The sequence below is a fragment of the Coregonus lavaretus genome (assembly GCF_964263955.1).
Source record: "Coregonus lavaretus genome assembly, chromosome: 14".
NCBI classification, from domain to species: Eukaryota; Metazoa; Chordata; class Actinopteri; order Salmoniformes; family Salmonidae; genus Coregonus; species Coregonus lavaretus.
This window is the reverse complement of record NC_140001.1, coordinates 37,622,078-37,649,274: the sequence shown is the minus strand read 5'-3', so window position 1 is coordinate 37,649,274 and position 27,197 is coordinate 37,622,078. Positions and strand designations below refer to the sequence as shown.

Genomic DNA, 27,197 nt, shown 5'->3' with positions numbered 1-27,197 from the left:
ATTTGGTGGACATCTAAGCTTAGTTGGATATCATTCATATATATTTATATATACACACACACACTATGATCAATTGACCATAATGATTTTGCTTAGTGCAAAACCCAAACTAAATCCTAACCTGTATCCAACATGTGTATTGATCGTTTAAAAAAAATGTCATAATAATAATAAAGAAAGTAGTAAAACTCCATATATACATTTGTTTTAATTAGAATACCATATACTAGTACTTTCAGCAAGCACATTCACAATACACCAGGGTTCAGTAACACACGATCAGCTCAACGGTCTCAAATTGTTAGCAACCACTTGACCTCCCAACACAAACAAAATAAGTTAATGATCCTTGACACTAAGTCAGAGTTCCAGATAGATCAGATTGGGTGACCCATTTATTGTATAAAGTTCTTGGGGTATAGTTTGAATAACTTTCCCTCCTGCGTGGGCTCAAATCCGTATTTCTCCAGCTGTTCCTTATCAAAGGAACCTTCCTCAAAGTCTTTCTGGATCTGTCGGGCCACAGCCTCAGAGAACAGACCCTCAGGGGTGACAGCGGGCTCCGTTCCAGCCGGGGTGCGGTAGGACACGTAGGGCTTGAGTTTGAATCCCTCCAAGTCGGGCACCAAAAACTGTGGGATCATTGCCTGTACTGGAACAAATTTTCTGCTGGAGGTTAGTACTCCTGTTGGCTGTGCCCCTCTGCCTTTGTAGTGAGTTCTTGAGCCACGTTTGCTGGTGAATTCAGCCATACGATCGGCTCCTCTCACAATGCCCCGTCGAAGAGCATTCAATACGCCCATCGCATCAAAGAGTTTTGGACTCAAACGGTTGGGCAAATCTGTATGGAGTCAATGAAATGGGTGAGATTACAACTGATACTCTGGTAGCTAACAACATTAAACATAGCAAGCTCACTTCAGTTGGCTAGTTCCTCACTGCTGGGAACCTACCTTTATCAGTTCTTACACATTAGTTTGAATTAAGTAAAAGAGACTGGGATGAAGAAATCTTGACAATTGACAGTTTGCTACCCTGTGTCCAAATGTGAGAAACTGTTGCTAGATAAGTTAGCTAGCCAAGCAAGAAATTGATTAAATGACCCCAACAGAGAGGACTGCCTTGCTTCTAGCTCTTAGGAAACTTTCCAGTATTTAGTTTTTTTAATGTATTATTTCTTAGGTTATTAGGCCAGAATTTTGGGGGGGTTATTACATACAGCCGGGAAGAACTATTGGATATCAAAGTGGCGGTAACTCACCAGCACTACCAGTATTACAACCAGGAATACGACTTTCACAAAACTGATCCTTTTATCGCACCCCCCAGGGCAATTGAACTGATTCCAGAGGCCGACCCAAAACAACGCCGGCGGAGTAGAGGTACTCGGAGAGGTCTTCTAATCAAATCAAATCAAATTATATTGGTCACATACACGTGTTTAGCAGATGTTATTGCGGGTGTAGCGAAATGCTTGTGCTTCTAGCTCCGACAGTGCAGTAATATCTAACAAGTAATATCACAACATATACCCAATACACACAAATCTAAGTAAGGAATGAATTAAGAATATATACATACAGTGGGGAGAACAAGTATTTGATACACTGCCGATTTTGCAGGTTTTCCTACTTACAAAGCATGTAGAGGTCTGTAATTTTTTATCATAGGTACACTTCAACTGTGAGAGACGGAATCTAAAATAAAAATCCAGAAAATCACATTGTATGATGTTTAAGTAATTAATTTGCATTTTATTGCATGACATAAGTATTTGATCACCTACCAACCAGTAAGAATTCCGGCTCTCACAGACCTGTTAGTTTTTCTTTAAGAAGCCCTCCCGTTCTCCACTCATTACCTGTATTAACTGCACCTGTTTGAACTCGTTACCTGTATAAAAGACTCCTGTCCACACACTCAATCAAACAGACTCCAACCTCTCCACAATGGCCAAGACCAGAGAGCTGTGTAAGGACATCAGGGATAAAATTGTAGACCTGCACAAGGCTGGAATGGGCTACAGGACAATAGGCAAGCAGCTTGGTGAGAAGGCAACAACTGTTGGCGCAATTATTAGAAAATGGAAGAAGTTCAAGATGACAGTCAATCACTCTCGGTCTGGGGCTCCATGCAAGATCTCACCTCGTGGGGCATCAATGATCATGAGGAAGGTGAGGGATCAGCCCAGAACTACACGGCAGGACCTGGTCAATGACCTGAAGAGAGCTGGGACCACAGTCTCAAAGAAAACAATTAGTAACACACTACGCCGTCATGGATTAAAATCCTGCAGCGCACGCAAGGTCCACCTGCTCAAGCCAGCGCATGTCCAGGCCCGTCTGAAGTTTGCCAATGATCATCTAGATGATCCAGAGGAGGAATGGGAGAAGGTCATGTGGTCTGATGAGACAAAAATAGAGCTTTTTGGTCTATATTCCACTCGCCGTGTTTGGAGGAAGAAGAAGGATGAGTACAACCCCAAGAACACTCCTGAGTGGCGCAGTGGTCTAAGGCACTGCATCGCAGAGATCCTGGTTCGAATCCAGGCTCTGTCGCAGCCGGCCGCAACCGGGAGACTCATGGGCGGCGCACAATTGGCCCAGCGTCGTCCAGGGTAGGGGAGGGAATGGCCGGCAGGGATTTAGCTCAGTTGATAGAGCATGGCGTTTGCAACGCCAGGGTTGTGGGTTCGATTCCCACGGGGGGCCAGTGTAAAAAAAATATGTATTCACTAACTGTAAATCGCTCTGGATAAGAGCGTCTGCTAAAAAGACAAAAAAAAAAAAAACACCATCCCAACCGTGAAGCATGGAGGTGGAAACATCATTCTTTGGGGATGCTTTTCTGCAAAGGGGACAGGACGACTGCACCGTATTGAGGGAGGATGGATGGGGCCATGTATCGTGAGATCTTGGCCAACAACCTCCTTCCCTCAGTAAGAGCATTGAAGATGGGTCGTGGCTGGGTCTTCCAGCATGACAACGACCCGAAACACACAGCCAGGGCAACTAAGGAGTGGCTCCGTAAGAAGCATCTCAAGGTCCTGGAGTGGCCTAGCCAGTCTCCAGACCTGAACCCAATAGAAAATCTTTGGAGGGAGCTGAAAGTCCGTATTGCCCAGCGACAGCCCCGAAACCTGAAGGATCTGGAGAAGGTCTGTATGGAGGAGTGGGCCAAAATCCCTGCTGCAGTGTGTGCAAACCTGGTCAAGACCTACAGGAAATGTATGATCTCTGTAATTGCAAACAAAGGTTTCTGTACCAAATATTAAGTTCTGCTTTTCTGATGTATCAAATACTTATGTCATGCAATAAAATGCAAATGAATTACTTAAAAATCATACAATGTGATTTTCTGGATTTTTGTTTTAGATTCCGTCTCTCACAGTTGAAGTGTATATATATATATATATATATGATAAAAATTACAGACCTCTACATGCTTTGTATGTAGGAAAACCTGCAAAATCGGCAGTGTATCAAATACTTGTTCTCCCTACTGTATATGGACAAGCGATGTTAGAGCGGCATGGACTGAGATACAGTAGAATAGTATAGAATACAGTATATACAGTTGAAGTCAGAAGTTTACATACACCTTAGCCAAATACAATTAAACTCAGTTTTTCACAATTCCAGACATTTAATCCTAGTAAAAATTCCCTGTCTTGGGTCAGTTAGGATCACCACTTTATTTTAAGAATGTGAAATGTCAGAATAATAGTAGAGAGAATTATGTCTTTCATCTTTTATTTCTTTCATCACATTCCCAGTGGGTCAGAAGTTTACATACACTCAATTAGTATTTGGTAGCATTGCCTTTAAAATTGTTTAACTTGGGTCAAACGTTTCGGGTAGCCTTCCACAAGCTTCCCACAATAAGTTGGGTGGATTTTGGCACATTCCTCCTAACAGAGCTGGTGTAACAGTCAGATTTGTAGGCATCCTTGCTCGCACACGCTTTTTGAAATCTGCCCACAACTTTTCTATAGGATTGAGGTCAGGGCTTTGTGATGGTCACTCCAATACCTTGACTTTGTTGTCCTTAAGCCATTTTGACACAACTTTGGAAGTATGCTTTGGGTCATTGTCCATTTGGAAGACCCATTTGCGACCAAGCTTTAACTTCCTGACTGATGTCTTGAGATGCTGCTTCAATATATCCACATCATTTTCCTTCCTCATGATGCCATCTATTTTGTGAAGTGCACCAGTCCCACCTGCAGCAAAGCACCCCCACAGCATGATGCTGCCACCCCCGTGCTTCACGGTTGGGATGGTGTTCTTCGGCTTGCAAGCGTCCCCCTTTTTCCTCCAAACATAACAATGGTCATTATGGCCAAACAGCTCTATTTTTGTTTCATCAGACCAGAGGACATTTCTCCAAAAAGTACAATCTTTGTCCCCATGTGCAGTTGCAAACCGTAGTCTGGCTTTTTTATGGCGGTTTTGGAGGAGTTGCTGAGCGGCCTTTCAGGTTATGTCGATATAGGACTCGTTTTACTGTTGATATAGATACTTTTGTACCTGTTTCCTCCAGCATCTTCACAAGGTCCTTTGCTGTTGTTCTGGGATTGATTTGCACTTTTTGCACCAAAGTACGTTCATCTCTAGGAGATAGAACGCGTCTCCTTCCTGAGCGGTATGATGGCTGCGTGGTCCCATGGTGTTTGTACTTGTGTACTATTGTTTGTACAGATGAACGTGGTACCTTCAGGCGTTTGGAAATTGCTCCCAAGGATGAACCAGACTTGTGGAGGTCTACAATTCTTTTTCTGAGGTCTTGGCTGATTTCTTTTGATTTTCCCATGATGTCAAGCAAAGAGGCACTGAGTTTGAAGGTAGGCCTTGAAATACAGTGGGGGAAAAAAGTATTTAGTCAGCCACCAATTGTGCAAGTTCTCCCACTTAAAAAGATGAGAGAGGCCTGTAATTTTCATCATAGGTACACGTCAACTATGACAGAAAATCACATTGTAGGATTTTTTATGAATTTATTTGCAAATGATGGTGGAAAATAAGTATTTGGTCACCTACAAACAAGCAAGATTTCTGGCTCTCACAGACCTGTAACTTCTTCTTTAAGAGGCTTCTCTGTCCTCCACTCGTTACCTGTATTAATGGCACCTGTTTGAACTTGTTATCAGTATAAAAGACACCTGTCCACAACCTCAAACAGTCACACTCCAAACTCCACTATGGCCAAGACCAAAGAGCTGTCAAAGGACACCAGAAACAAAATTGTAGACCTGCACCAGGCTGGGAAGACTGAATCTGCAATAGGTAAGCAGCTTGGTTTGAAGAAATCAACTGTGGGAGCAATTATTAGGAAATAGAAGACATACAAGACCACTGATAATCTCCCTCGATCTGGGGCTCCACGCAAGATCTCACCCCGTGGGGTCAAAATGATCACAAGAACGGTGAGCAAAAATCCCAGAACCACACGGGGGGACCTAGTGAATGACCTGCAGAGAGCTGGGACCAAAGTAACAAAGCCTACCATCAGTAACACACTACGCCGCCAGGGACTCAAATCCTGCAGTGCCAGACGTGTCCCCCTGCTTAAGCCAGTACATGTCCAGGCCCGTCTGAAGTTTGCTAGAGTGCATTTGGATGATCCAGAAGAGGATTGGGAGAATGTCATATGGTCAGATGAAACCAAAATAGAACTTTTTGGTAAAAACTCAACTCGTCGTGTTTGGAGGACAAAGAATGCTGAGTTGCATCTAAAGAACACCATACCTACTGTGAAGCATGGGGGTGGAAACATCATGCTTTGGGGCTGTTTTTCTGCAAAGGGACCAGGACGACTGATCCGTGTAAAGGAAAGAATGAATGGGGCCATGTATCGTGAGATTTTGAGTGAAAACCTCCTTCCATCAGCAAGGGCATTGAAGATGAAACGTGGCTGGGTCTTTCAGCATGACAATGATCCCAAACACACCGCCCGGGCAACGAAGGAGTGGCTTCGTAAGAAGCATTTCAAGGTCCTGGAGTGGCCTAGCCAGTCTCCAGATCTCAACCCCATAGAAAATCTTTGGAGGGAGTTGAAAGTCCGTGTTGCCCAGCGACAGCCCCAAAACATCACTGCTCTAGAGGAGATCTGCATGGAGGAATGGGCCAAAATACAGGCAACAGTGTGTGAAAACCTTGTGAAGACTTACAGAAAACGTTTCACCTGTGTCATTGCCAACAAAGGGTATTTAACAAAGTATTGAGAAACTTTTGTTATTGACCAAATACTTATTTTCCACCATAATTTGCAAATAAATTCATTAAAAATCCTACAATGTGATTTTCTGGATTTCTTTTTCTTATTTTGTCTGTCATAGTTGATGTGTACCTATGATGAAAATTACAGGCCTCTCATCTTTTTAAGTGGGAGAACTTGCACAATTGGTGGCTGACTAAATACTTTTTTCCCCCCACTGTACATCCACAGGTACACCTCCAATTGACTCAAATGATGTCAATTAACCTATCAGAAGCTTCTAAAGCATATACATCATTTTCTGGAATTTTCCAAGCAGTTTATAGGCACAGTCAACTTAGTGTATGTAAACTTCTGACCCACTGGAATTGTGATACAGTGAATTATAAGTGAAATAATCTGTCTGTAAACAATTGTTGGAAAAATGACTTGTGTCATGCACAATGTCCTAACCGACTTGCCAAAACTATAGTTTGTTAACAACTATTATTATTATTATTAACAAGAAATGTGTGGAGTGGTTGAAAAATGATTTTTAATGACTCCAACCTAAGTGTGAGTAAACTTCCGACTTCAACTGTACATATGAGATGAGTAATGCAGATATGTAAACATTATTAAAAAGTGGCCAGTGATTTATAGTCTATGTATATAGGCAGCAGCCTCTAATGTGCTAGTGAATATATTCTTAATTCCATTGCTTTACTTAGATTTGTGTGTTTTGGGTATATGTTGTGAAATTGTTAGATATTACTTGTTAGATATCATTGCACTGTCTGAGCTAGAAACACAAGCATTTCGCTACACCCGCAATAACATCTGCTAAACACGTGCATGTGACCAATAAAATGTGATTTGATTGAAGTAGCTATAGCTTAGCTAGCTAACGATCCTAATGTAATCCTGCTTGTAAACCAATGATTTATATATACAGTTGAGCTGCTCTTCCTCCCGGGGAAGGACTGCCCGTTCCATGATCTCGCCATCACGGTTGACAACACCGTTGTGTCCTCCTCCCAGAGTGTGAAGAGCCTTGGCGTGACCCTGGACAACACCCTGTCGTTCTCCGCTAACATCAAGGCGGTGACCCGATCCTGTAGGTTCATGCTCTACAACATTCGGAGAGTACGACCCTGCCTTACACAGGAAGCGGCACAGGTCCTAATCCAGGCACTTGTCATCTCCCGTCTGGATTACTGCAACTCGCTGTTGGCTGGGCTCCCTGCCTGTGCCATTAAACCCCTACAACTCATCCAGAATGCCGCAGCCCGCCTGGTGTTCAACCTTCCCAACTTCTCTCACGTCACCCCGCTCCTCCGCACACTCCACTGGCTTCCAGTTGAAGCTCGCATCTGTTACAAGACCATGGTGCTTGCCTATGGAGCTGTGAGGGGAACGGCACCTCCGTACCTTCAGGCTCTGATCAGTCCCTACACCCAAACGAGGGCATTGCGTTCATCCACCTCTGGCCTGCTGGCTCCCCTTCCTCTGCGGAAGCATAGTTCCCGCTCAGCCCAGTCAAAACTGTTCGCTGCTCTGGCACCCCAATGGTGGAACAAGCTCCCTCACGACGCCAGGACAGCGGAGTCACTCACCACCTTCCGGAGACATTTGAAACCCCACCTCTTTAAGGAATACCTGGGATAGGATAAAGTAATCCTTCAACCCCCCCCTTACCCCAACCCCCCCCCCCCCCCATAAGGTGAATGCACCAATTTGTAAGTCGCTCTGGATAAGAGCGTCTGCTAAATGACGTAAATGTAAAGTCGGAAGTTTACATAAACTTAGGTTGGAGTCATTAAAACTCATTTTTCAACCACTCCACAAATTTATTTTTAACAAACTATAGTTTTGGCAAATCGGTTTACTTACTTACACAAGTAATCTTTCCAACAATTGTTTACAGACAGATTATTTCACTTATAATTCACTGTATCAGAAGTTTACATACACTAAATTGACTGTGCCTTTAAACTGCTTGGAAAATTCCAGAAAATGATGTCATGGCATTAGAAGCTTTTGATAGGCTAATTGACATCATTTGAGTCAATTGGAGGTGTACCTGTGGATGTATTTCAAGGCCTACCTTCAAACTCAGTGCCTCTTTGCTTGACATCATGGGAAAATCTAAATAAATCAGCCAAGACCTCAAAAAAATAACTGTAGACCTCCACAAGTCTGGTTCATCCTTGGGAGCAATTTCCAAATGCCTGAAGGTACCACGTTCATCTGTACAAACAATAGTACACAAGTATAAACACCATGGGACCACGCAGCCGTCGTACCGCTCAGGAAGGAGACGCGTTCTGTCTCCTAGAGATGAATGTACTTTGGTGCGAAAAGTGCAAATCAATCCCAGAACAACAGCAAAGGACCTTGTGAAGATGCTGGAGGAAACAGGTACAGAAGTATCTATATCCACAGTAAAATAAGTCCTATATCGACATAACCTGAAAGGCCCCTCAGCAAGGAAAAAGCCACTACTCCAAAACCGCCATAAAAAAGGCAGACTACGGTTTGCAACCGCACATGGGGACAAAGATCGTACTTTTTGGAGAAATGTCCTCTGGTCTGATGAAACAAAAATAGAACTGTTTGGCCATAATGACCATTGTTATGTTTGAAGGAAAACAAAGTCAAGGTATTGGAGTGGCCATCACAAATCCCCGACCTCAATCCTATAGAAAATGTGTGGGCAGAACTGAAAAAGCATGTGCGAGCAAGGAGGCCTACAAACCTGACTCAGTTACACCAGCTCTGTCAGGAGGAATGGGCCAAAATTCACCCAACTTATTGTGGGAAGCTTGTGGAAGGCTCCCCGAAACGTTTGACCCAATTAAACAATTTAAAAGGCAATGCTACCAAATACTAATTGAGCTTATGTAAACTTCTGACCCACTGGGAATGTGATGAAAGAAATAAAAGCTCAAATAAATCATTCTCTCTACTATTATTCTGACATTTCACATTCTTAAAATAAAGTGGTGATCCTAACTGACCTAAGACAGGACATTTTTACTAGGATTAAATGTAAGGAATTGTGAAAATGTAGTTTAAATGTATTTGGCTAAAGTGTATGTAAACTTCCGACTTCAACTGTACACTAGATCACGTACGAACAGGGGGCACTGTTTTGAAGCCACCACACCTCCATCTTGGCACTTCCCCACTATAGTAAAACAATATTTTGGAAGCTGTACATTTGTTTTTGCCACGTTTATTCTATTACATATACCTTAATGCATACTTTTAAGTTATATTATGCGAGCAAAACAAATAATATATAAAAACATTTTCCTTAAAGTATAATTGTTTTTAAAGTTCTAATGTTACTGTCCCCACTACAACAACAAAAAATACTTAACATTTGAACTATGCCGAAAGCACGCCGCCATTTCCTGGTTGTTTAAATTCTAATAGTTTACCTAATTTCAGTTTATGTGACAAAATAAACTAGTATAGTGTAGAGAATCATTGTACCATCTAAACCGATGTGAAAAATAGTTTCCATAACCAACAATATTGTTGTTTCAGCTGTTTGAAGCCGGTGTACAAAACCAATAGTAAAAGACGCAAAAACAAAACTTAACAACTGGAAGCATAGAAACAGTGCACATAGACAGCTTCTTAGACTTGCTTTCAAATAGAATGATAGATCTATGACTCACATTTCTATGTGAAATTGGTCAGGTCGCCCAAAAAGTTACATATTGCCACTTTAATTGAAATACTGTAGAATTACATTGGCTTCAACATGGGCTTCTTCTAATGCCAAAATGCCGCCCGGTAGCTTCAAAGCCTCTCACTGGCCAATACATAGCATCAACAATCCAGGGTTTATATACATCATTGTTGTAAACATGACACACATTAACACGTTCCATTTTGTAATTCTAGCAACCTGAAGATATTAATTGAGAAAAACGTCTGGACATTGTTCTCTACAATGTTTGCTAGCAAAACACATGGGTCAACAACACACTCTGACTCTCGGTTTCTAAATAGCTGTACGGACATTGTTGAAGTAGATTCACATTTGAGTAGAAAGCACGGTAAGCACTACATGACGATTAATATCACTTTAGTGATAATATGTGGAAAATCTATTGCTACACTCACCTTGAAAACACTCACTGGAAAATAGACGCACTCGAAGACCCCGACGTCAGAATAAAACGTTTTGTGATTGGTTTGATTCAGTCAGTGGTAGCCAATTGGAATTCCAGATACTGGCAGTGAGTCATGAAAGACATCGCATATGTACACAAAACTTTGACAGTGGAGATAGTGGAACGTTAGGTAATACGAGCCAGTAAGTATATTATTGTTGCTAATCTTTTCATTTAACCATGTAGTGCAGTCTAAATCCTTTGTGTTTATTTGACTGCATGGCTACAGAAGGGGTGTCAATGGGCATTGGGCAAGTCGGCATAACGGGACTTTGTCTGTTTGCCTGTCAGTCCATTGAGCTCTGTGTGGCAGTGACACAAATCTGCCATATAGCCGTCGACTGCCTGAATCTATGAACTCCAATTTAATAACTGGGATTAAACGTAACTGATTGGAAATGTGATCGTATTCTTCCATATTTATGTCGTAGATACATCATAGCTATTTAAGGCAAGGGCAACGTTAGTAGTGTCATACCTGTGCGAATTGACTTTGTGTCTGTCCGTGATGGGTTTGTTGATCAATATAAGGGCACAGTTAGAGGAAAATACCATAAATCCAGATCTTGAAATTAAGCCTGCCATGCACCTGCTCAGTATTTGATGATCTAATGTGGTCCTCTGTAGCTCAGCTGGTAGAGCACGGCGCTTGTAACGCCAAGGTAGTGGGTTCGATCCCCGGGACCCACCCATACACAAAAAAATGTATGCACGCATGACTGTAAGTCGTTTTGGATAAAAGCGTCTGCTAAATGGCTTATTATTATCTAGGCTAGATCAGGCAAATTTGATATAGTCAGGATACTAGGCCCTATTTGATTCCTGTCATGAACAATCTGTTTACTGGGGTGTGTATGAACCAGTATCTGTGTGAGAGGTCTCTAGCGCACAGATACAGGCTCAGGGTGTGTAGTGTAGTAGCCTATGACTTTCTACTTGCTTGTGGGTGAGTCTATTCAAGTATGCATGTGCAGTGGCCAGTGGGTGTCTGGTTACAGAGTGCAGACCAGGTGCAGACAGACACACTGGCAGTACACTCTGTGACTACATTTTACATTTACATTTACGTCATTTAGCAGACGCTCTTATCCAGAGCGACTTACAAATAGGTGAATTCACCTTATAGCCAGTGGGATAACCACTTTACAATGTTTTCTTTTTTTTTGGGGGGGGGGGGGGTAAGGGGGGTGTAGAATGATTACTTTATCCTATCCCAGGTATTCCTTAAAGAGGTGGGGTTTCAAATGTCTCCGGAAGGTGGTGAGTGACTCCGCTGTCCTGGCGTCGTGAGGGAGCCACCATTGGGGTGCCAGAGCAGCGAACAGTTTTGACTGGGCTGAGTGGGAACTGTGCTTCCGCAGAGGTAGGGGAGCCAGCAGGCCAGAGGTGGATGAACGTAATGCCCTCGTTTGGGTGTAGGGACTGATCAGAGCCTGAAGGTACGGAGGTGCCGTTCCCCTCACAGCTCCGTAGGCAAGCACCATGGTCTTGTAGCAGATCCGAGCTTCAACTGGAAGCCAGTGGAGTGTGCGGAGGAGCGGGGTGACGTGAGAGAACTTAGGAAGGTTGAACACCAGACGGGCTGCGGTATTCTGGATGAGTTGTAGAGGTTTAATGGCACAGGCAGGGAGCCCAGCCAACAGCGAGTTGCAGTAATCCAGACGGGAGATGACAAGTGCCTTGATTAGGACCTGTGCCGCTTCCTGTGTAAGGCAGGGTCATACTCTCCGAATGTTGTAGAGCATGAACCTACAGGATCGGGTCACCGCCTTGATGTTAGCGGAGAACGACAGGGTGTTGTCCAGGGTCACGCCAAGGCTCTTCGCACTCTGGGAGGAGGACACAACGGAGTTGTCAACCGTGATGGCGAGATCATGGAACGGGCAGTCCTTCCCCGGGAGGAAGAGCAGCTCCGTCTTGCCAAGGTTCAGCTTGAGGTGGTGATCCGTCATCCATACTGATATGTCTGCCAGACATGCAGAGATGCGATTCGCCACCTGGTTATCAGAAGGGGGAAAGGAGAAGATTAGTTGTGTGTCGTCTGCGTAGCAATGATAGGAGAGGCCATGTGAGGATATGACAGAGCCAAGTGACTTGGTGTATAGCGAGAATAGGAGAGGGCCTAGAACTGAGCCCTGGGGGACACCAGTGGTGAGAGCACGTGGTGCGGAGACAGCTTCTCGCCACGCCACTTGGTAGGAGCGACCGGTCAGGTAGGACGCAATCCAAGAGTGAGCCGTGCCGGAGATGCCCAGCTCGGAGAGGGTGGAGAGGAGGATCTGATGGTTCACAGTATCAAAGGCAGCAGACAGGTCTAGAAGGACAAGAGCAGAGGAGAGACAGTTAGCTTTAGCGGTGCGGAGAGCCTCCGTGACACAGAGAAGAGCAGTCTCAGTTGAATGACCAGTCTTGAAACCTGACTGGTTTGGATCAAGAAGGTCACTACAGTCAGTGAGTGATCCAGTGTTCTCATTTGCAATATATTACTTTCTCATTTGTGTCAGTTTTGTTAGGGGATGTTTTGCCTTAATGGTTTTAGGTGTTCAAGAATTCACATAGTGCTCCTTTTTATTAGGCCTATTTTCTACAGTCTCTTCCACTGTGACTTGGAAAATTCATGTACACTATTTGCCTTTTTTGGCCAGGAATGGATGACAAGGTGGATGACAAAGATGAGGACAGCTGCAGTATATACCCGGTAATAAAACCAGTTCTAAGTCTCCCACCCATTCCATGAGTCAATAGTGTCTACTGCTCTGTCTATTACACAGTGTTTGATTCCATTCCTCTATCTAGGCTTAACCTTCTTGATGCCTGGTCATGAATACACATCTGACGAATGTTGGTTTCCGGCTTGTTTTGTAGAGCCTGGTGCCACTTGGCAGTGAAATCAAGGCCAGGATGCAACATTGGATGGAGGACAGAACAGAGACTCCTATGCCATTGCCATTGGTAGGTAGCTACCCATCACTCTTCTTTCCAGCTCTGAATCTGTGAACAGTGCTGTTGTGACTGTTCTTAGATCACCATGCCAGCAGCCTACTGAGGCTGCATCCGAAATGGCACCCTATTCCCTATAAAGTGGAGGTCTACTAGGGCTCTGGTCAAAAGTAGTGCATTATATACACTACCAGTCAAAAGAATAAGGCTGTAACTTAACAAAATGTGGAAAAACGTCAAGGGGTCTGAATACTTTCCGAATACACGATATATTCAAGACATTAAACAAGACATTTACTGTATTTGGATCCCCAGGCTTCTCTTAACATTGTGTTAACATTGTGACAGCCTATTTGGTGGACATCTAAGCTTAGTTGGATATCATATATACACTACCGGTCAAAAGTTTTAGAACATTTCAATATTTTTTACTATTTTCTACATTGTAGAATAAAATTGAAGACATCAAAACTATGAAATAACACATATGGAATCATGTAGTAACCCAAAAAGTGTTAAAGAAATCAAAATATATTTTATATTTGAGATTCTTCAAATAGCCACCTTTTGCCTTGATGACAGCTTTGCACACTCTTGGCATTCTCTCAACCAGCTTCATGAGGTAGTCACCTGGAATGCATTTCAATTAACAGGTGTGCGTTCTTAAAAGATAATTTGTGGAATTTCTTTCCTTCTTAATGCGTTTGAGCCAATCAGTTGTGTTGTGACAAGGTAGGGGGGGTATACAGAAGAAAGCCCTATTTGGTAAAAGACCAAGTCCATATTATGGCAAGAACAGCAAAGATAAATCACAGTCCATCATTACTTTAAGACATGAAGGTCAGTCAATCCGGAAAATGTCAAGAACTTTGAAAGTTTCTTCAAGTCCAGTCGCAAAAACCATCAAGCACTATGATGAAACTGGCTCTCATGAGGACCGCCACAGGAATGGAAGACCCAGAGTTATTTCTGCTGCAGAAGATAAGTTCATTAGTTACCAGCCTCAGAAATTGCAGCCCAAATAAACGCTTCACAGAGTTCAAGTAACAGACACATCTCAACATCAAATGTTCAGAGGAATCAGGCCTTCATGGCCATCTCAACATCAAATGTGTGTGAATCAGGCCTTCATGGTCGAATAGCTGCAAAGAAACCACAACTAAAGGACATCAATAATAAGAAGAGACTTGCTTGGGCCAAGAAACACGAGCAATGGACATTAGACCTGTGGAAATCTGTCCTTTGGTCTGGAGTCCAAATTGGAGATTTTTGGTTTCAACCGCCATGTCGTTGTGGGACGCCGTGTGGGTGAACGGATGATCTCTGCATGTGTATTTCCCACCGTAAAGCATGGAGGAGGAGGTGTGATGGTGTGGGGGTGCTTTGCTGGTGACACTGTCAGTGATTTATTTAGAATTCAAGGCAGCGATACGCCATCCCATCTGGTTTGGGCTTAGTGGGACTATCATTTGTTTTTCAACAGGACAATGACCCAACACATCTCCAGGCTGTGTAAGGGCTATTTTACCAAGAAGGAGAGTGATGGAGTGCTGCATCAGATGACCTGGCCTCCACAATTCCCCGACCTCAACCAAATTGAGATGTTTGGGATGAGTCGGACCGCAGAGTGAAAGAAAAGCAGCCAACAAGTGCTCAGCATATGTGGGAACTCCTTCAAGACTGTTGAAAAAGCATTCCAGGTGAAGCTGGTTGAGAGAATGCCAAGAGTGTGCAAAGCTGTCATCAAGGCAAAGGGTGGCTATTTGAAGAATCTCAAATATAAAATATATTTTGATTTGTTTAACACTTTTTTGGTTACTACATGATTCCATATGTGTTATTTCATAGTTTTGTTGTCTTCACTATTATTCTACAATGTAGAAAATAGTAAAAAATAAAGTAAAATCCTGGAATGAGTAGGTGTGTCCAAACTTTTGACTGGTACTGTATGTAATAGGGTGCCATTTGGGACAACCCCGTAGCCTAGATATTAGATGTCAGTGTGGATGTGGTTTGGTCCACACCTAATAATCATCTTCTTTTCCCCTCCCAGTGGACTGGTGTGCTGATCGTAGCTGTTCTGGCTGTGTTGGCAGTGTCTCTCATCGGCATGGTCGTTCTTTTCTTCTACAGAAGATACAAGCAGTACAGTCAGTACTTCCTGCCTCCATTCTCTCATAAATGAAGAGCTATTTGATTTTTTTGTTTGTATTTATTTAGAATCAGTTGTTGTACCAAACTACCTTTATCTATAAAATACTATTAATAATAAATGCTGTATATACAGGCAAATATTTCAAACCAGTAAAATAGTGAACATTGTTCAAGTTCGTCACATTGTAATAAACCAAAGAAGGTAATTTAGCTTTAACAGCCGTTTAGGCCTATGTGTTCATGACATGTACCTGTATGTGCTGTATGTGTTTTTCAGAGGAGCAGCAGCCTCACTATCGCTTTAGGAAAAGAGACAAAGTTATGTTTTATGGCAGAAAGATCATGAGAAAGGTCAGTCCCACTCCATCAGGCAATCCCTCACACATTTTGTCTAGAGAGTCTCCCATAACAGTTTGGTGTCATTTTCAGTATAAATAGCACATAGAGATACAGGATATTACCTGTATGTTAGGCTCTGCTGTAGCCTGGTCAAGCAGACTGACCACTGGTCAAGCAGACTGACCACTGGTTAAGCAGACCAACCACTGGTTAAGCAGACCAACCACTGGTTAAGCAGACCAACCACTGGTCATGCAGACTGACCACTCAAGCAGACAGGTTTAATTTCATTTCACTTCACTCGTTAGAATGTGAGCTATTGCGAGATCAGGCTGGTTTCACAAGCCTAGCTACACAGAATTGATTTCAACTAAAACATCGCCTCCTGTTTTTTACCGTACCAGGTGCAGACCTTGTCATCTACCTCAACCCCTACCTCTACCTCAGAGTCACAGAAGCAGCGAATCAGGAAGAGAACCAAAGTCCTGTCTATAGCACGAAAGTGAGTCATGTCTACACTGTTTATTCAGATGATACCTGAAGTGATAACCTCTCTTTTTCTGATGGTGAACAATTTGAACGAGTTTGTATGTTTTAAGGATGAGTTTAAACACCATGCACTAACCCACTCTGTGTCCCAGAATACTGCACATTAGGAGGGAGCCCCCCACCCTGGTGGCTAAGGAGCCCCCTCCCTCTTTGCTGGAGGCTGACCTCACAGAGTTTGACGTGCAGAACTCTCACCTGCCCTCTGAGGTGCTCTACATGCTCAAGAACGTCAGGCAAGGGAACCGCAAACACGTAAACACCTAGACTAGGAACACTCAAATATGGACCTCCAGTCTAGTTCCACTGATTATTTTTAATTCTTACCCTTTGGTCAGGGACTGATTTAGACCCGGGGCACCTGGTGAGTGCAATTAACTACCAGGTAAAAACTAAAACCAGAGTGTCCCTCATCTAGACTGAGCAAATGATGGGTTGTCATGTTGTAAGGTGCTGAATTACCAACAGTTGTTTTAGCAAGGCTTATAAATGATAACCCCTGTGTAATCCATTCCACTATGGTCTTTGTGCTGTGTCCAGGGTCCTGGGCCACTTTGAGAAGCCTCTGTTCCTGGAGCTGTGCCGTCACATGGTGTTTGTGCAGCTCCACGAGATGGAGCCACTCTTTCGTCCCGGGGACATCGACGACAGCATCTACGTGGTGCAAGATGGCCGTCTGGAGCTCTGCATACATGAGAGTGTAAGATCCCTACATGCTATATCTATCTGTTGCTGGAGCCAATGTTATTTCACCTCATCATGAATAGGAAATTGAGGAAGGTCCGCACTCAGATAGAAAATAAATTGTATTCCATCTTTGTCAAACGTTTCGCCCCAAGATCATGAGGGGACGTGATCTCACCCATTACGCTGCATTTACAACTACTTGTATTATGTACCTACAGTTTGATAGTCAAATGCAAATGAAATGTATTTTGTTGTTATAGGATGGGACAGATGTGGTGGTAAAGGAAGTGTTTCCAGGAGACAGTGTCCACAGTCTGCTCAGTATCCTGGATGTCATCACTGTACGTTACACTTTCCACTCTCATTTACCCTCTTATTCAGTTAGCGCATGTTTATGTATCCACTGCACTCTGATAAGTACCTAAGACACAGGAGGCTGGTGAGGGGCGGACGGTTCGTAGTAATGGCTGGAATGGAAAACCATGTGTTTGATGTGTTTGAGACCGTTCCATTGATTCCATTCCAGCAATTACAATGAGCCTGTCCTCCGATTTAAAGTGACACCAGCCACCACTTCTCGCCCTCTACCCCCCTATGCATCCTAGGGTCACTCAGCCCCCTACAAGACTGTATCTGCCAGAGCTGCAACCCCTTCTACCATACTGCGTCTTCCAGCTGCTGCCTTCCACTCTGTGTTTGAGAAATATCCAGATACTCTGGTCCGCGTTATCCAGGTACTGCTACTATCAGTGACAGACTGACCTAGGATGCGACCCAAATGGCACCCTATTCCCTGTGCAGTGCCTATAGAAAGTCTAGACCCCCTTGTCTAGACCTGCCTTAAAATAAAAAATAAAAATGGATGAAATCAGATTTTTTTCCTACAGATCTACACAACCTACTCCACATTTTCAAAGTGAAAGAAAGTTATAGAATTGTTTTCAAATGAATAAATAAAAATAAAAAACTGAAATAGCATAATTGGTTAAGTCTCCATCCCCCTGAGTTAATATGGTGGAAGCACCTTAGGCAGCCATTACAGCTATGAGTCATTTTGAATAAGTTTTGACCAACTTTGCACAACTCTTAATGCAACAAACATACATACATTGTTTTTGTCAAAATTGCTGAAGCTCGTTAAATTTGGTTGGGAATCACTGATGGACAGCAATATTCAAACCTTGTCTTAGATTTTTTTTAAGCAGATTTAATTCAGGACTGAGACTAGACCACTCAGGAACACTCAACACCTCTTGGAAAGCCATTCTGGGGTGTATTTCTTGCATTAAAATGTGTGTAATTGTCTCGCTGAAAATAAAACTCTATCCCAATGTTAGGTTTTCAGAAGACAGAGGCAGGTTTTCCTCTAACTTTTTTCCTGGGCTTTGCTCACTTCATATTTATTTTGATCATGACAAACTCCCCAATCCCTGCCGATGACAAGCATACCCATAACGTGTTTCTGCCACCACCACAATATTGGATTTGACCCAACCCTGTAGTTTTAAATTAAAGTTAATTTATTTGCCGTGTTGTCTTGCGGTAGGTTGTGTAGATCTGTAGGAAATACATCTAAGTTAATCCCTTTTTACATTTAATTTTAAGGCAGCAAAATGTGCAAAAAGTTAAAGGGGGTGTAGACTTTCTATAATCACAACTTATGACCAGGGCCCATATAGCTCTGGTCAAAAGTAATGTACTAAAAAGGGAATAGAGTGCCGTCTGGGATGCGGTCTGTACACAGGGAAATCAGACATTATATAATTCACTCAAATACTGGAGATTACACCCTTGCCTGGTTTGTAGGCAACTGTGACATTATTCTGTAGCTACACAGCTAAACCTTAAAAACAACATCACTGAGCATTTTGTATTTTCAGACATTTTCAGGGTTCTGCTCTCTTTACTAAAATAGTGGGGCCATTGTTACTTTTTTGTTATTGTCCTTTCTAGATCATCATGGTACGCCTGCAGAGAGTGACCTTCCTAGCCCTTCACAACTACCTAGGCCTTACCACCGAGCTCTTCAATGCGGTATCACACACACACACACACACACACACACACACACACACACACACACACACACACACACACACACACACACACACACACACACAGGCCACAGGCCACAGACACATCAATAATGAAAGATTATCCATGACTGGGTATTTCATCTTTGAAGGGGATGTATACTCCTGATGGTTCTGTGTGTGTGTGTGTTCCATGTGTTCCATGTGTGTCTTTCAGGAGAGCCAGGCAATCCCCCTGGTGGCAGTGCACAGTGTGATAGGTGAAGCCAACCCGAACAGGGGTCGAGACAGACAGCACTCCCGGTCTGATGAGTCTGGCCATGAGAAGGGGCCCAGCGACACAGGTCAGTTATTATGGGATGGTCATCTCACTGGTCAATGCCAGCATAGAAACCAATGTTCATTTTAGCTTTGGTTTTGCATAGGGTTCCAAACATTTCAGTAACTTTCCCTAAAAAAACAAATCCCAGTTGGAAGAATCAGGAGGGAATAAGCAGGAAATCTGGGAATCCTCCAAGTGGGGTTTCTGGAAAACCTGGGTATTTTGGGAAAGTTACTGGAAATTTGCAACCCTTGTCTGCATTTTGTCTGTATTACATTTGGATTACCATATCATAAAAATATGAATACAGATGGATAAGTTTGGAGGTTGTTATGTTATGTCACTATGAAGAATGGTGGCTTGCTGGAAAGCAGGACATACTCATGGTATAGCTGTATGGTGTTGTTTTAGAAAATGGAGAGAGGAACTCCTGTCTTTCAGATAGCAGCCCAACCACCAAAGGAAAGAGGTCTCGCTCCCAGTCCACTCCTTTGGCAGTGTCAAGTAAGCATACATTACCTCGCACACACACACACACACACACACACACACACACACACACACACACACACACACACAGGTCAGACCACATAGTAGTGACCTGAACTGTACTGTAAATCTTAAGATATTGTTGAGTAATTGCACTTACAAACTATCTTATGAACTTCTTTTTTTTTTTCTCAAGAAGTTTCTTAAGTTTTTGCGTAAGTAGTGTTTTGTGAATTCGGCCCTGTACTGTACAAGCCCTGGTCTGTGTGTCTGAATGCTTTTTGTCTCTCTCCTCACACTCTCAGGTGCCACATCGGCTGACCTCAACATGGCATATCAGCGAGCCAGAATAAGAGAAGAAGCAGCTAAAGCAGACACACCACCACCAAGTCCCCAGGTCCCACACAAGGTCTGTGATGCACTGCAGATTTACCAGACACATGTCAGTGTAATAACGTACATAAGATACATAGAGAGTCAGAGGCATTCCTAGTTATCTGTCTCTGACTCTCTCTCTGACTCTTCCTCTCTCCCCCCTCTCTCAATTCAATTCAATTCAAAGGGCTTTATTGGTATCGGAAACATATGTTTACATTGCCGAAGCAATTGAAATAAACAAAAGGGAAATAAACAATGGAAATAAACAATCAGAAATTAACAGTAAACATTAAACTCACAAAAGTTTAAAAGTATATAGACATTTCAAATGTTCTATTATTGGCTATGTAACAGTGTTGTAACAATACATAAACAGATGCATATAGTTTGTATTTATTTATAGGTCACAAATCTTGCTGCTGTGATGGCACACTGTGGTATTTCACATAATAGATATGGAAGTTTATCAAGATTGGATTTGTTTTCAAATTCTTTGTGGGTCTGTGTAATCTGAGGGAAATATGTGTCCCTAAATGCTCAAACATTTGGCAGGAGGTTAGGAAGTGCAGCTCAGTTTCCATCTCATTTTGTGGGCAGTGGGCACATAGCCTATCTTCTTGTGAGAGCCAAGTCTGCCTATGGCAACCTCTCTCCATAGCAAGGCCATACTCACTGCCCCCACTCTCTCTCCCCCCTCCACTCTCTCCCTTTCATTCATCAGTCCATTCTGAAGAAGAGTGTGACAATGGTGCACACTCCCTCTGCTGTGTTTCACTACTCTGAGGTTGGAGGAGGTCAGTCAGGTCACATCCACCACAGCAAGGTCAACGCCATCTTCCAGGCTGCCAAGAAGGACCTGCAGCGCCTCATACAACTGCAGGTACTGAATGGCTCTCTCTGGGTCTCGGTATAGACTAGAACACATCTAGCAGGACTCTAACTCTGGCCCCGGAGAGCCACAGTGCAGGCTTTTGTTCCAGTCCAGAACTAACACCTGATTCAACTAATCACAGTCCAGATGGACGACTGTTTATTCTTCATCAGGAGCTGGGCTGGAACAGAAGCTGCACACAGTGCAGGAGTTTGGACATTCCTGCCATATTTTCTGACCCTCTCCTCCATCCCTATCTCTCTCCCTCTTTCTGTCAGGACCCAAGTCTGCTGGAGGGCAGGGTGACTCTGCGTCAGGTCAAAGCTGGCTGTGTGTTGAACAGCCAGGGGGACCAGGTCAGTCAGTCAGTCTGTCTGCATGCTGCCTGATGGTGGTAGACATGGCCTTTACACATAGCCCTGAGGCTAGAGCTCACCTCAGTAAAACATCTGCTGCTTCTCTGTCAGCAGCACTGGCAGAAACGGTCAAAATCATTTGTCTTATAACTGCATGTTATAAGTGGTTCATTTATGCGTGTCAAAAGGCACTACTCCCTATATAGTGCACTACTTCTGACCAGGGCTCTAGTCAATAGTAGAGAATAGGGTGCCATTTGGGACACACCCATTGACATTATGTATATCTGTATCTCCCTGTGCCGTCTGTTCCCTCTGGTAGGATGTGAGTGTGCAGTTTGTGATCTCGGGGGCACTCCATGTGTACCAGCGGATGATCGACTGTGAGGAGGACACCCTGCTGTTTCTGACCCACCCGGGGGAGATGGTGGGTCATTTGGCTGTGCTGACTGGGGAACCCCTCATCTTCAGCGTCCGAGCACACAGGGACTGCACCTTCCTGTCTATCTCTAAAGCTGCCTTCTATGAGTATGCCATTTTCCTTGTGTACAGACACACACACACACACACACACACACACACACACACACACACACACACACACACACACACACACACACACACACACACACACACACACACACTCTCGATGTCTGATGGCAGTGTTGTCACTGTAATTCTCATATTTGTCCCAGAGGCCCCCCTGTTGGTGTGCATGTTTTTGTGCACAGTAGTTGCTGTCTGAATATGTGAATGTGTGTCTATGTAGGATAATGCGCGAAGAGCCAAGGGTGGTGCTGAATGTGGCTCACACCGTGGTGAAGAGAGTGTCAGGCTTCGTCAGGCAGATAGACTTTGCTCTGGACTGGATGGCTCTGGAGGCTGGCCGCGCTGTCTACAGGTACATGCTGAATAGCATAGAAGTACGTATAGAACACTAGAATGGACATAGGCATCCTAGCAACATGACAAAAAATCGTCCATCTTGGTCAGTGAATTATAGGATCTCTATGCTGAATGGTCTCATATCCTCTATCTCCCTCAAATTCAAATCTGGACCTCAAAGCCAGTTCCACTGCTTTTTTTCATTCTTCCCCTCTGAGGGACTGATTTAGACCTGGAACACCAGGTGGGTGCAATTAATTATCAGATAGAACAGAAAACCAGCAGGCTCCGGACCTCGTAGAGTAAGATTTGAATACCCTGGTCTATCTGTTCCTCTGTCTAACTGCTGCATCCAACTGTTCCTAGGCAGGGAGACAAGTCGGACAGCACCTTCATCGTCCTCAGTGGCCGCCTGCGTTCTGTCATCGCAAAGGATGATGGGAAGAAGGAGTTGACTGGAGAGTATGGTCGCGGTGACCTCATAGGGGTGGTGAGTGCTCTATAATCCCATATTCTTTATGGTTTATGTATTTAACTCTAGCCTGGTCCCAGATCTGTTTGTGCTATCATGTCAATTCCTTGTCACCCATTGTCATGGCTTGACAATGAGTGACAATGAGTTGTGAAGAGCACAAACAAATCTGGGATCAGGCTAATTTAACTTCAAGAGATGGAACCCTTGACTAACTGTTGTTCATAGAACTTGTGTGGTGTCCTCAGGTGGAGGCCCTGACCCACATGAACCGAGCCACTACAGTGCACGCCATCAGGGACTCTGAGCTAGCCAAGCTGCCTGAGGGGGCCCTCAGCTCCATCAAGAGGAGGTATCCACAGGTAGTGACCAGACTCATCCATCTACTGGGACAGAAGATCCTGGGAAATATGCAGCAGGTTAACGGACCCTTGACAGGTTAGAGTACATTTAAAATGTGTGTGTCATGGGGACAGTGTGTGTGTGTGTTTGCGTGCATGCATAAGTGTGTATGTGTGTGTGCGTGTTTGTTCTTGTATTTTGTCTGTGTCAACCACCCATGGTGTATCAGCGATGCCTCTGTCTTCCTTCCTCTACTGTAGCTCGTGGTCTGGCACTACACCCCCCCAGCAGTAAGTGGGATTCAGGGAGCCCGGCCTCTAACCTGTCCACTGTGACCATCCTGCCTGTGTCAGAGGAGGTGCCTCTTACAGCCTTCACATTGGAGCTGCAGCATGCACTCAGTGCCATTGGTACATATCATTACTACTAGTCCTGCTTCACCACTCCCAGTGACTCAAACAGCAGATGTTGTTGGACTAATACGTGAACTACTACTACTAATTCTTTTTCACTATAGCTTGCTGGTCAATATTCAGTATGTACCATTTTATTTCTGTTGGTCCTTTAGGTCCAACCTTACTCTTGACCAGTGACATCATCAAACAGCGACTGGGTGCTGCCGCACTGGACAGGTAGAAATGATGTCATCATTTCAGTTATGCACTGTCTTGTCCGATTTAGCATATTTGTGTCAAGATCAGCTGGTTGTCATAGTTGATGGAAACACTTTTTAAAGGATACACACATCTCAACCCTCTCCTCTATAGTGTGCATGAGTACCGTCTGTCCAGCTGGCTGGGGCAGCAGGAGGATATCCACCGCATCGTTCTCTACCAATCAGACGATACCTTGACCCCCTGGACCCAGCGCTGCATCCGCCAGGCCGACTGCATCATCATCGTGGGACTGGGAGAGGCCGAGCCAACCGTGGGCGAGGTACAAAATGCACAGCAACACCTCTGCCTTTTTTCTTTAACCTTTTATTTAACCGGGAAGTCCCATTGAGGTCAGAAGACCTGGCCAAGAAGTGCAACTCAATAAAAAGCGACATATACCTATAGAACCCTATCTGCCTAATGGGAATTAGGAAAGTCGAGGGCTTACTTTGTTTAATGCAATCTCTATGAAGTGGGAAAACTGGTTAAGAGTCTACTGAGTGTAGGTGGGGAATAGTGAAGTCTAAATGGCTTCTTAATTAGCTTCGCTAGGATGGACCCCTATTAGTTAGACAGTTTATTAGGGGTTAAATTACTGAAGCTTAATGAGGAAGAAGATCAACAAGGCTTGTCTCTTTTATTCTCTGCTATCTGATTGACATGAAGGACAAATATCAAATGACACCCAATCCCTCTTATACAGTGCACGACTTATAAAGCAACTGTATGCTTGAACACATGGATCTGGTCCAATAGTGCATTACATAAGAAATAGGACATCATTTGGCATGCATCCCAAATGGCACCCTATTCCCTCTATAGTCCACTACTACCTATGGGCCCTGGTCAAAAGTAGTGGCCTACATAGAGAATAGCGTGCCATTTGGGATTCACACTTAACTTAGCTCTCCTCCACTTGGGTGTGACCCTGTTGTCCCTGTGCTGTGGCCTCTGTCCCCTAGTTGGAGCAGATGCTTGAGGGCAGTGCAGTGCGGGCCCAGAAGCAGCTGATCCTGCTGCACAGGGAGGACGGTCCCCCGCCTCAGGGCACTGTGGAGTGGCTCAACATGAGGAGCTGGATCTCCAGACACCTGCACCTCTCCTGTCCACACAGGGTCTTCTCCAAGAGGAGCCTGCCCAAACTGGTACCCTATATACACACACATACACAGGCTCACACACACACACACACACACAGGCAAAGACACATCTCTCCTGCCCAAATGTGAGATTTTCCAGCAGCAGCCTGTCCCAGCTAGTACACACACACCTCATCCAGAATAGTCACAGCTCCTCTCACTGACTAGACAATATTCAACCTACTTTTTCAGTCTTGGCTTTTGACCTGCAGCTTGGTTCACACTGCTCATATGATGCATGTCTCAGAAGGAAGCCCTTAAATAACATTACTTTTCAAGGACAGCCTTGACCTAGGCTGCTTCCCAAATGGCACCCTATTCCCTATATAGTGTATAGCGCTCTGGTCAAAAGTAGTGCACTAGGGAAGAGGGGGCCAATTGGGACGAATCACAAATTTGCTGACTCTTCCCACTCTACCTCTGGTGCTGTGCTCCTGTGTTCCTGTGGTCCTGCTGTGGTCGTCCTCAGAGAGAGATGTACCAGCGTGCGTTCCAGAAGCCTCCAGACCGCCACTCTGACTTCAGCCGTCTGGCCAGAGTCCTGACAGGCAACACCATCGCCCTGGTGCTGGGGGGAGGGGGTGCAAGGTACTGCTCATCTCTCGCGAGACCTCACACTCCAATGTAACATGCTGCACTATCACTAGTACCTTTTTAGCTGATTAGATCTGGCATCTGCAGTCGTCACATTACGATTTTTACGCCACAGATTTTTACAACTGCAATTATTCAAACACCATACTTTTAGGATTATAGTCTCTGGTTTTCCTGTTTTTTGCCTAACTTTAAATAATGTAAATATTTATAGTATAGAGAGCGTATGGCTTTTAGTGTCAGTGTTCACTCTGGATGCCTCTTTCCTCTGTCTACCTTTCTATGAGGCCTCTGTCTTTCGATAATGGCTTTTCTGTCTTTCTATTCTGCTTTCTGTGCTTTTTCCTTTATGCTCTGGCATGTCCAGGAGCTGGGTCAAGGTGGGTATATTGTCTAGTCCCGTCAACACTGCTCCATCTGACTGTCCACTAAAAGCTTCCTTAAGCTAAACGTCCCCCCTCTCCCCCTCTTTTATTCACACACTGACTGTGCTTATTGTCCAGTGTCATGTTTTGGACTCTGTGTAACCTACCTGTGGTCCGTGTCCCTCTATCCAGGGGTTGCTGTCAGGTTGGCATCCTGCGGGCGCTCAATGAGGCAGGCATCCCTGTGGACATGGTGGGCGGCACCTCCATCGGCTCCCTGATGGGGGCGCTGTACGCTGAGGAGAAGAGCAACCGCCGTATGAGGGTCCGCGCTCGCGAGTGGGCCATGGTGAGAAGATACAGGACGGCTGGAGCTGGGCTCAATGCATAAGAGGATGTTATCCTAGTCCCAAATGGTACCCTATTCTCCATATAGTGCACTACTTTTGACCAGGGCACTAGTCAGAAGTAGTGCACTAAATAGGGAATAGGGTTTAAGACATAGACGTTGTCTTTGGCTCCAGAGAAGTTGATCGTAATGTATCTCTGCACCTCTCTCTCCAATACCAGGACATGACGTCCATCTTCAAGAAGGTGTTCGACCTGACATACCCTGTGACCTCCATGTTCTCTGGGGCCTCCTTTAACAACAGCGTCAGCGCTGTGTTTAAGGGCAAACAGATCGAGGTGAGAGGACAGGGGGTTATAGTCCACACTCCACTTGACAGGATCCCATTGCTAATAGTGATGGTTTTATTACGCCTCTATGATCAATTTAAAATCAGGATTATTTATTCATCTCTAGATTTTACCCATACTTAAGACTGCTGGATTATGACAGCCATTTAACATGATCTTGACACTACCATGTCAGCTAATTCCCTTGAATAATAGTTTATTTTCATTAGCTAAACCTTCCTTCCTCTCTCTTTCCCTCGCTTGCTCCTCCTACTCTCCTAGGACCTGTGGATCCCATACTTCAACATCACAACAGATATCACTGCTTCATCCATGAGGGTTCACACTGACGGTCTGTCTGGCTTTATTTTCTATGTCCAAAATTGCACCTTATTCACTATATATAGTGTACTACTTTTGACGAGGGTCCATAGGACTCTGGTTAAAACTAGTGTACTATATAGGGAAAAGAAGGCCAAAGAAGAAAAAAAGTGGTTGTCCCACTTGCTATCATAAGTTGAATGCACCAATTTGTAAGTCGCTCTGGATAAGAGCGTCTGCTAAAT

The 27,197-nt window shown here is 44.2% G+C and overlaps 2 protein-coding genes across 4 annotated transcripts in view; one reads left to right on the top strand and one right to left on the bottom strand.

The window, feature by feature from the left end:
* Positions 1–189: 189 nt before the first annotated feature.
* LOC311141755 (large ribosomal subunit protein mL41-like) lies at positions 190–10,374 on the bottom strand. Of its 2 annotated transcripts, none has more exons than XM_084177192.1 (2): positions 10,336–10,374; positions 190–841 (listed from the first exon to the last, which is right to left on the bottom strand). In XM_084177192.1, the coding sequence occupies exon 2, from the start codon at positions 801–803 to the stop codon at positions 396–398; it is 408 nt and encodes a 135-aa protein (XP_084033318.1). In that variant the 5' UTR covers positions 804–841; positions 10,336–10,374; the 3' UTR covers positions 190–395. The 2 variants fall into 2 exon arrangements, with proteins under 2 accessions (XP_084033318.1, XP_084033319.1); XM_084177193.1 differs by lacking the exon at positions 10,336–10,374 and adding an exon at positions 1,262–1,492.
* Positions 10,375–10,509: 135 nt separating this feature from the next.
* Positions 10,510–27,197, top strand: part of LOC311141640 (patatin-like phospholipase domain-containing protein 7) — a 21,117-nt gene continuing 4,429 nt past the window's right edge. Inside the window, exons 1-28 of one of the 2 annotated variants that reach the window (XM_084177037.1) lie at positions 10,510–10,529; positions 13,027–13,083; positions 13,251–13,337; positions 15,379–15,475; positions 15,757–15,830; positions 16,223–16,320; positions 16,460–16,600; positions 16,905–17,064; positions 17,312–17,392; positions 17,657–17,785; positions 19,005–19,085; positions 19,302–19,428; positions 19,848–19,910; positions 20,201–20,304; positions 20,995–21,153; positions 21,423–21,500; positions 21,823–22,028; positions 22,270–22,401; positions 22,752–22,875; positions 23,106–23,295; positions 23,460–23,609; positions 23,768–23,831; positions 23,967–24,135; positions 24,818–25,000; positions 25,464–25,582; positions 26,146–26,302; positions 26,524–26,640; positions 26,914–26,983. In XM_084177037.1, the coding sequence (XP_084033163.1) occupies positions 13,033–13,083; positions 13,251–13,337; positions 15,379–15,475; positions 15,757–15,830; positions 16,223–16,320; positions 16,460–16,600; positions 16,905–17,064; positions 17,312–17,392; positions 17,657–17,785; positions 19,005–19,085; positions 19,302–19,428; positions 19,848–19,910; positions 20,201–20,304; positions 20,995–21,153; positions 21,423–21,500; positions 21,823–22,028; positions 22,270–22,401; positions 22,752–22,875; positions 23,106–23,295; positions 23,460–23,609; positions 23,768–23,831; positions 23,967–24,135; positions 24,818–25,000; positions 25,464–25,582; positions 26,146–26,302; positions 26,524–26,640; positions 26,914–26,983 (3,211 nt within the window). In that variant the 5' untranslated portion in view covers positions 10,510–10,529; positions 13,027–13,032. Of the gene's footprint in view, positions 10,530–13,026; positions 13,084–13,250; positions 13,338–15,378; positions 15,476–15,756; positions 15,831–16,222; positions 16,321–16,459; positions 16,601–16,904; positions 17,065–17,311; positions 17,393–17,656; positions 17,786–19,004; positions 19,086–19,301; positions 19,429–19,817; positions 19,911–20,200; positions 20,305–20,994; positions 21,154–21,422; positions 21,501–21,822; positions 22,029–22,269; positions 22,402–22,751; positions 22,876–23,105; positions 23,296–23,459; positions 23,610–23,767; positions 23,832–23,966; positions 24,136–24,817; positions 25,001–25,463; positions 25,583–26,145; positions 26,303–26,523; positions 26,641–26,913; positions 26,984–27,197 lie in introns of both variants that reach the window. The other variant, XM_084177036.1, reaches the window with a different exon arrangement.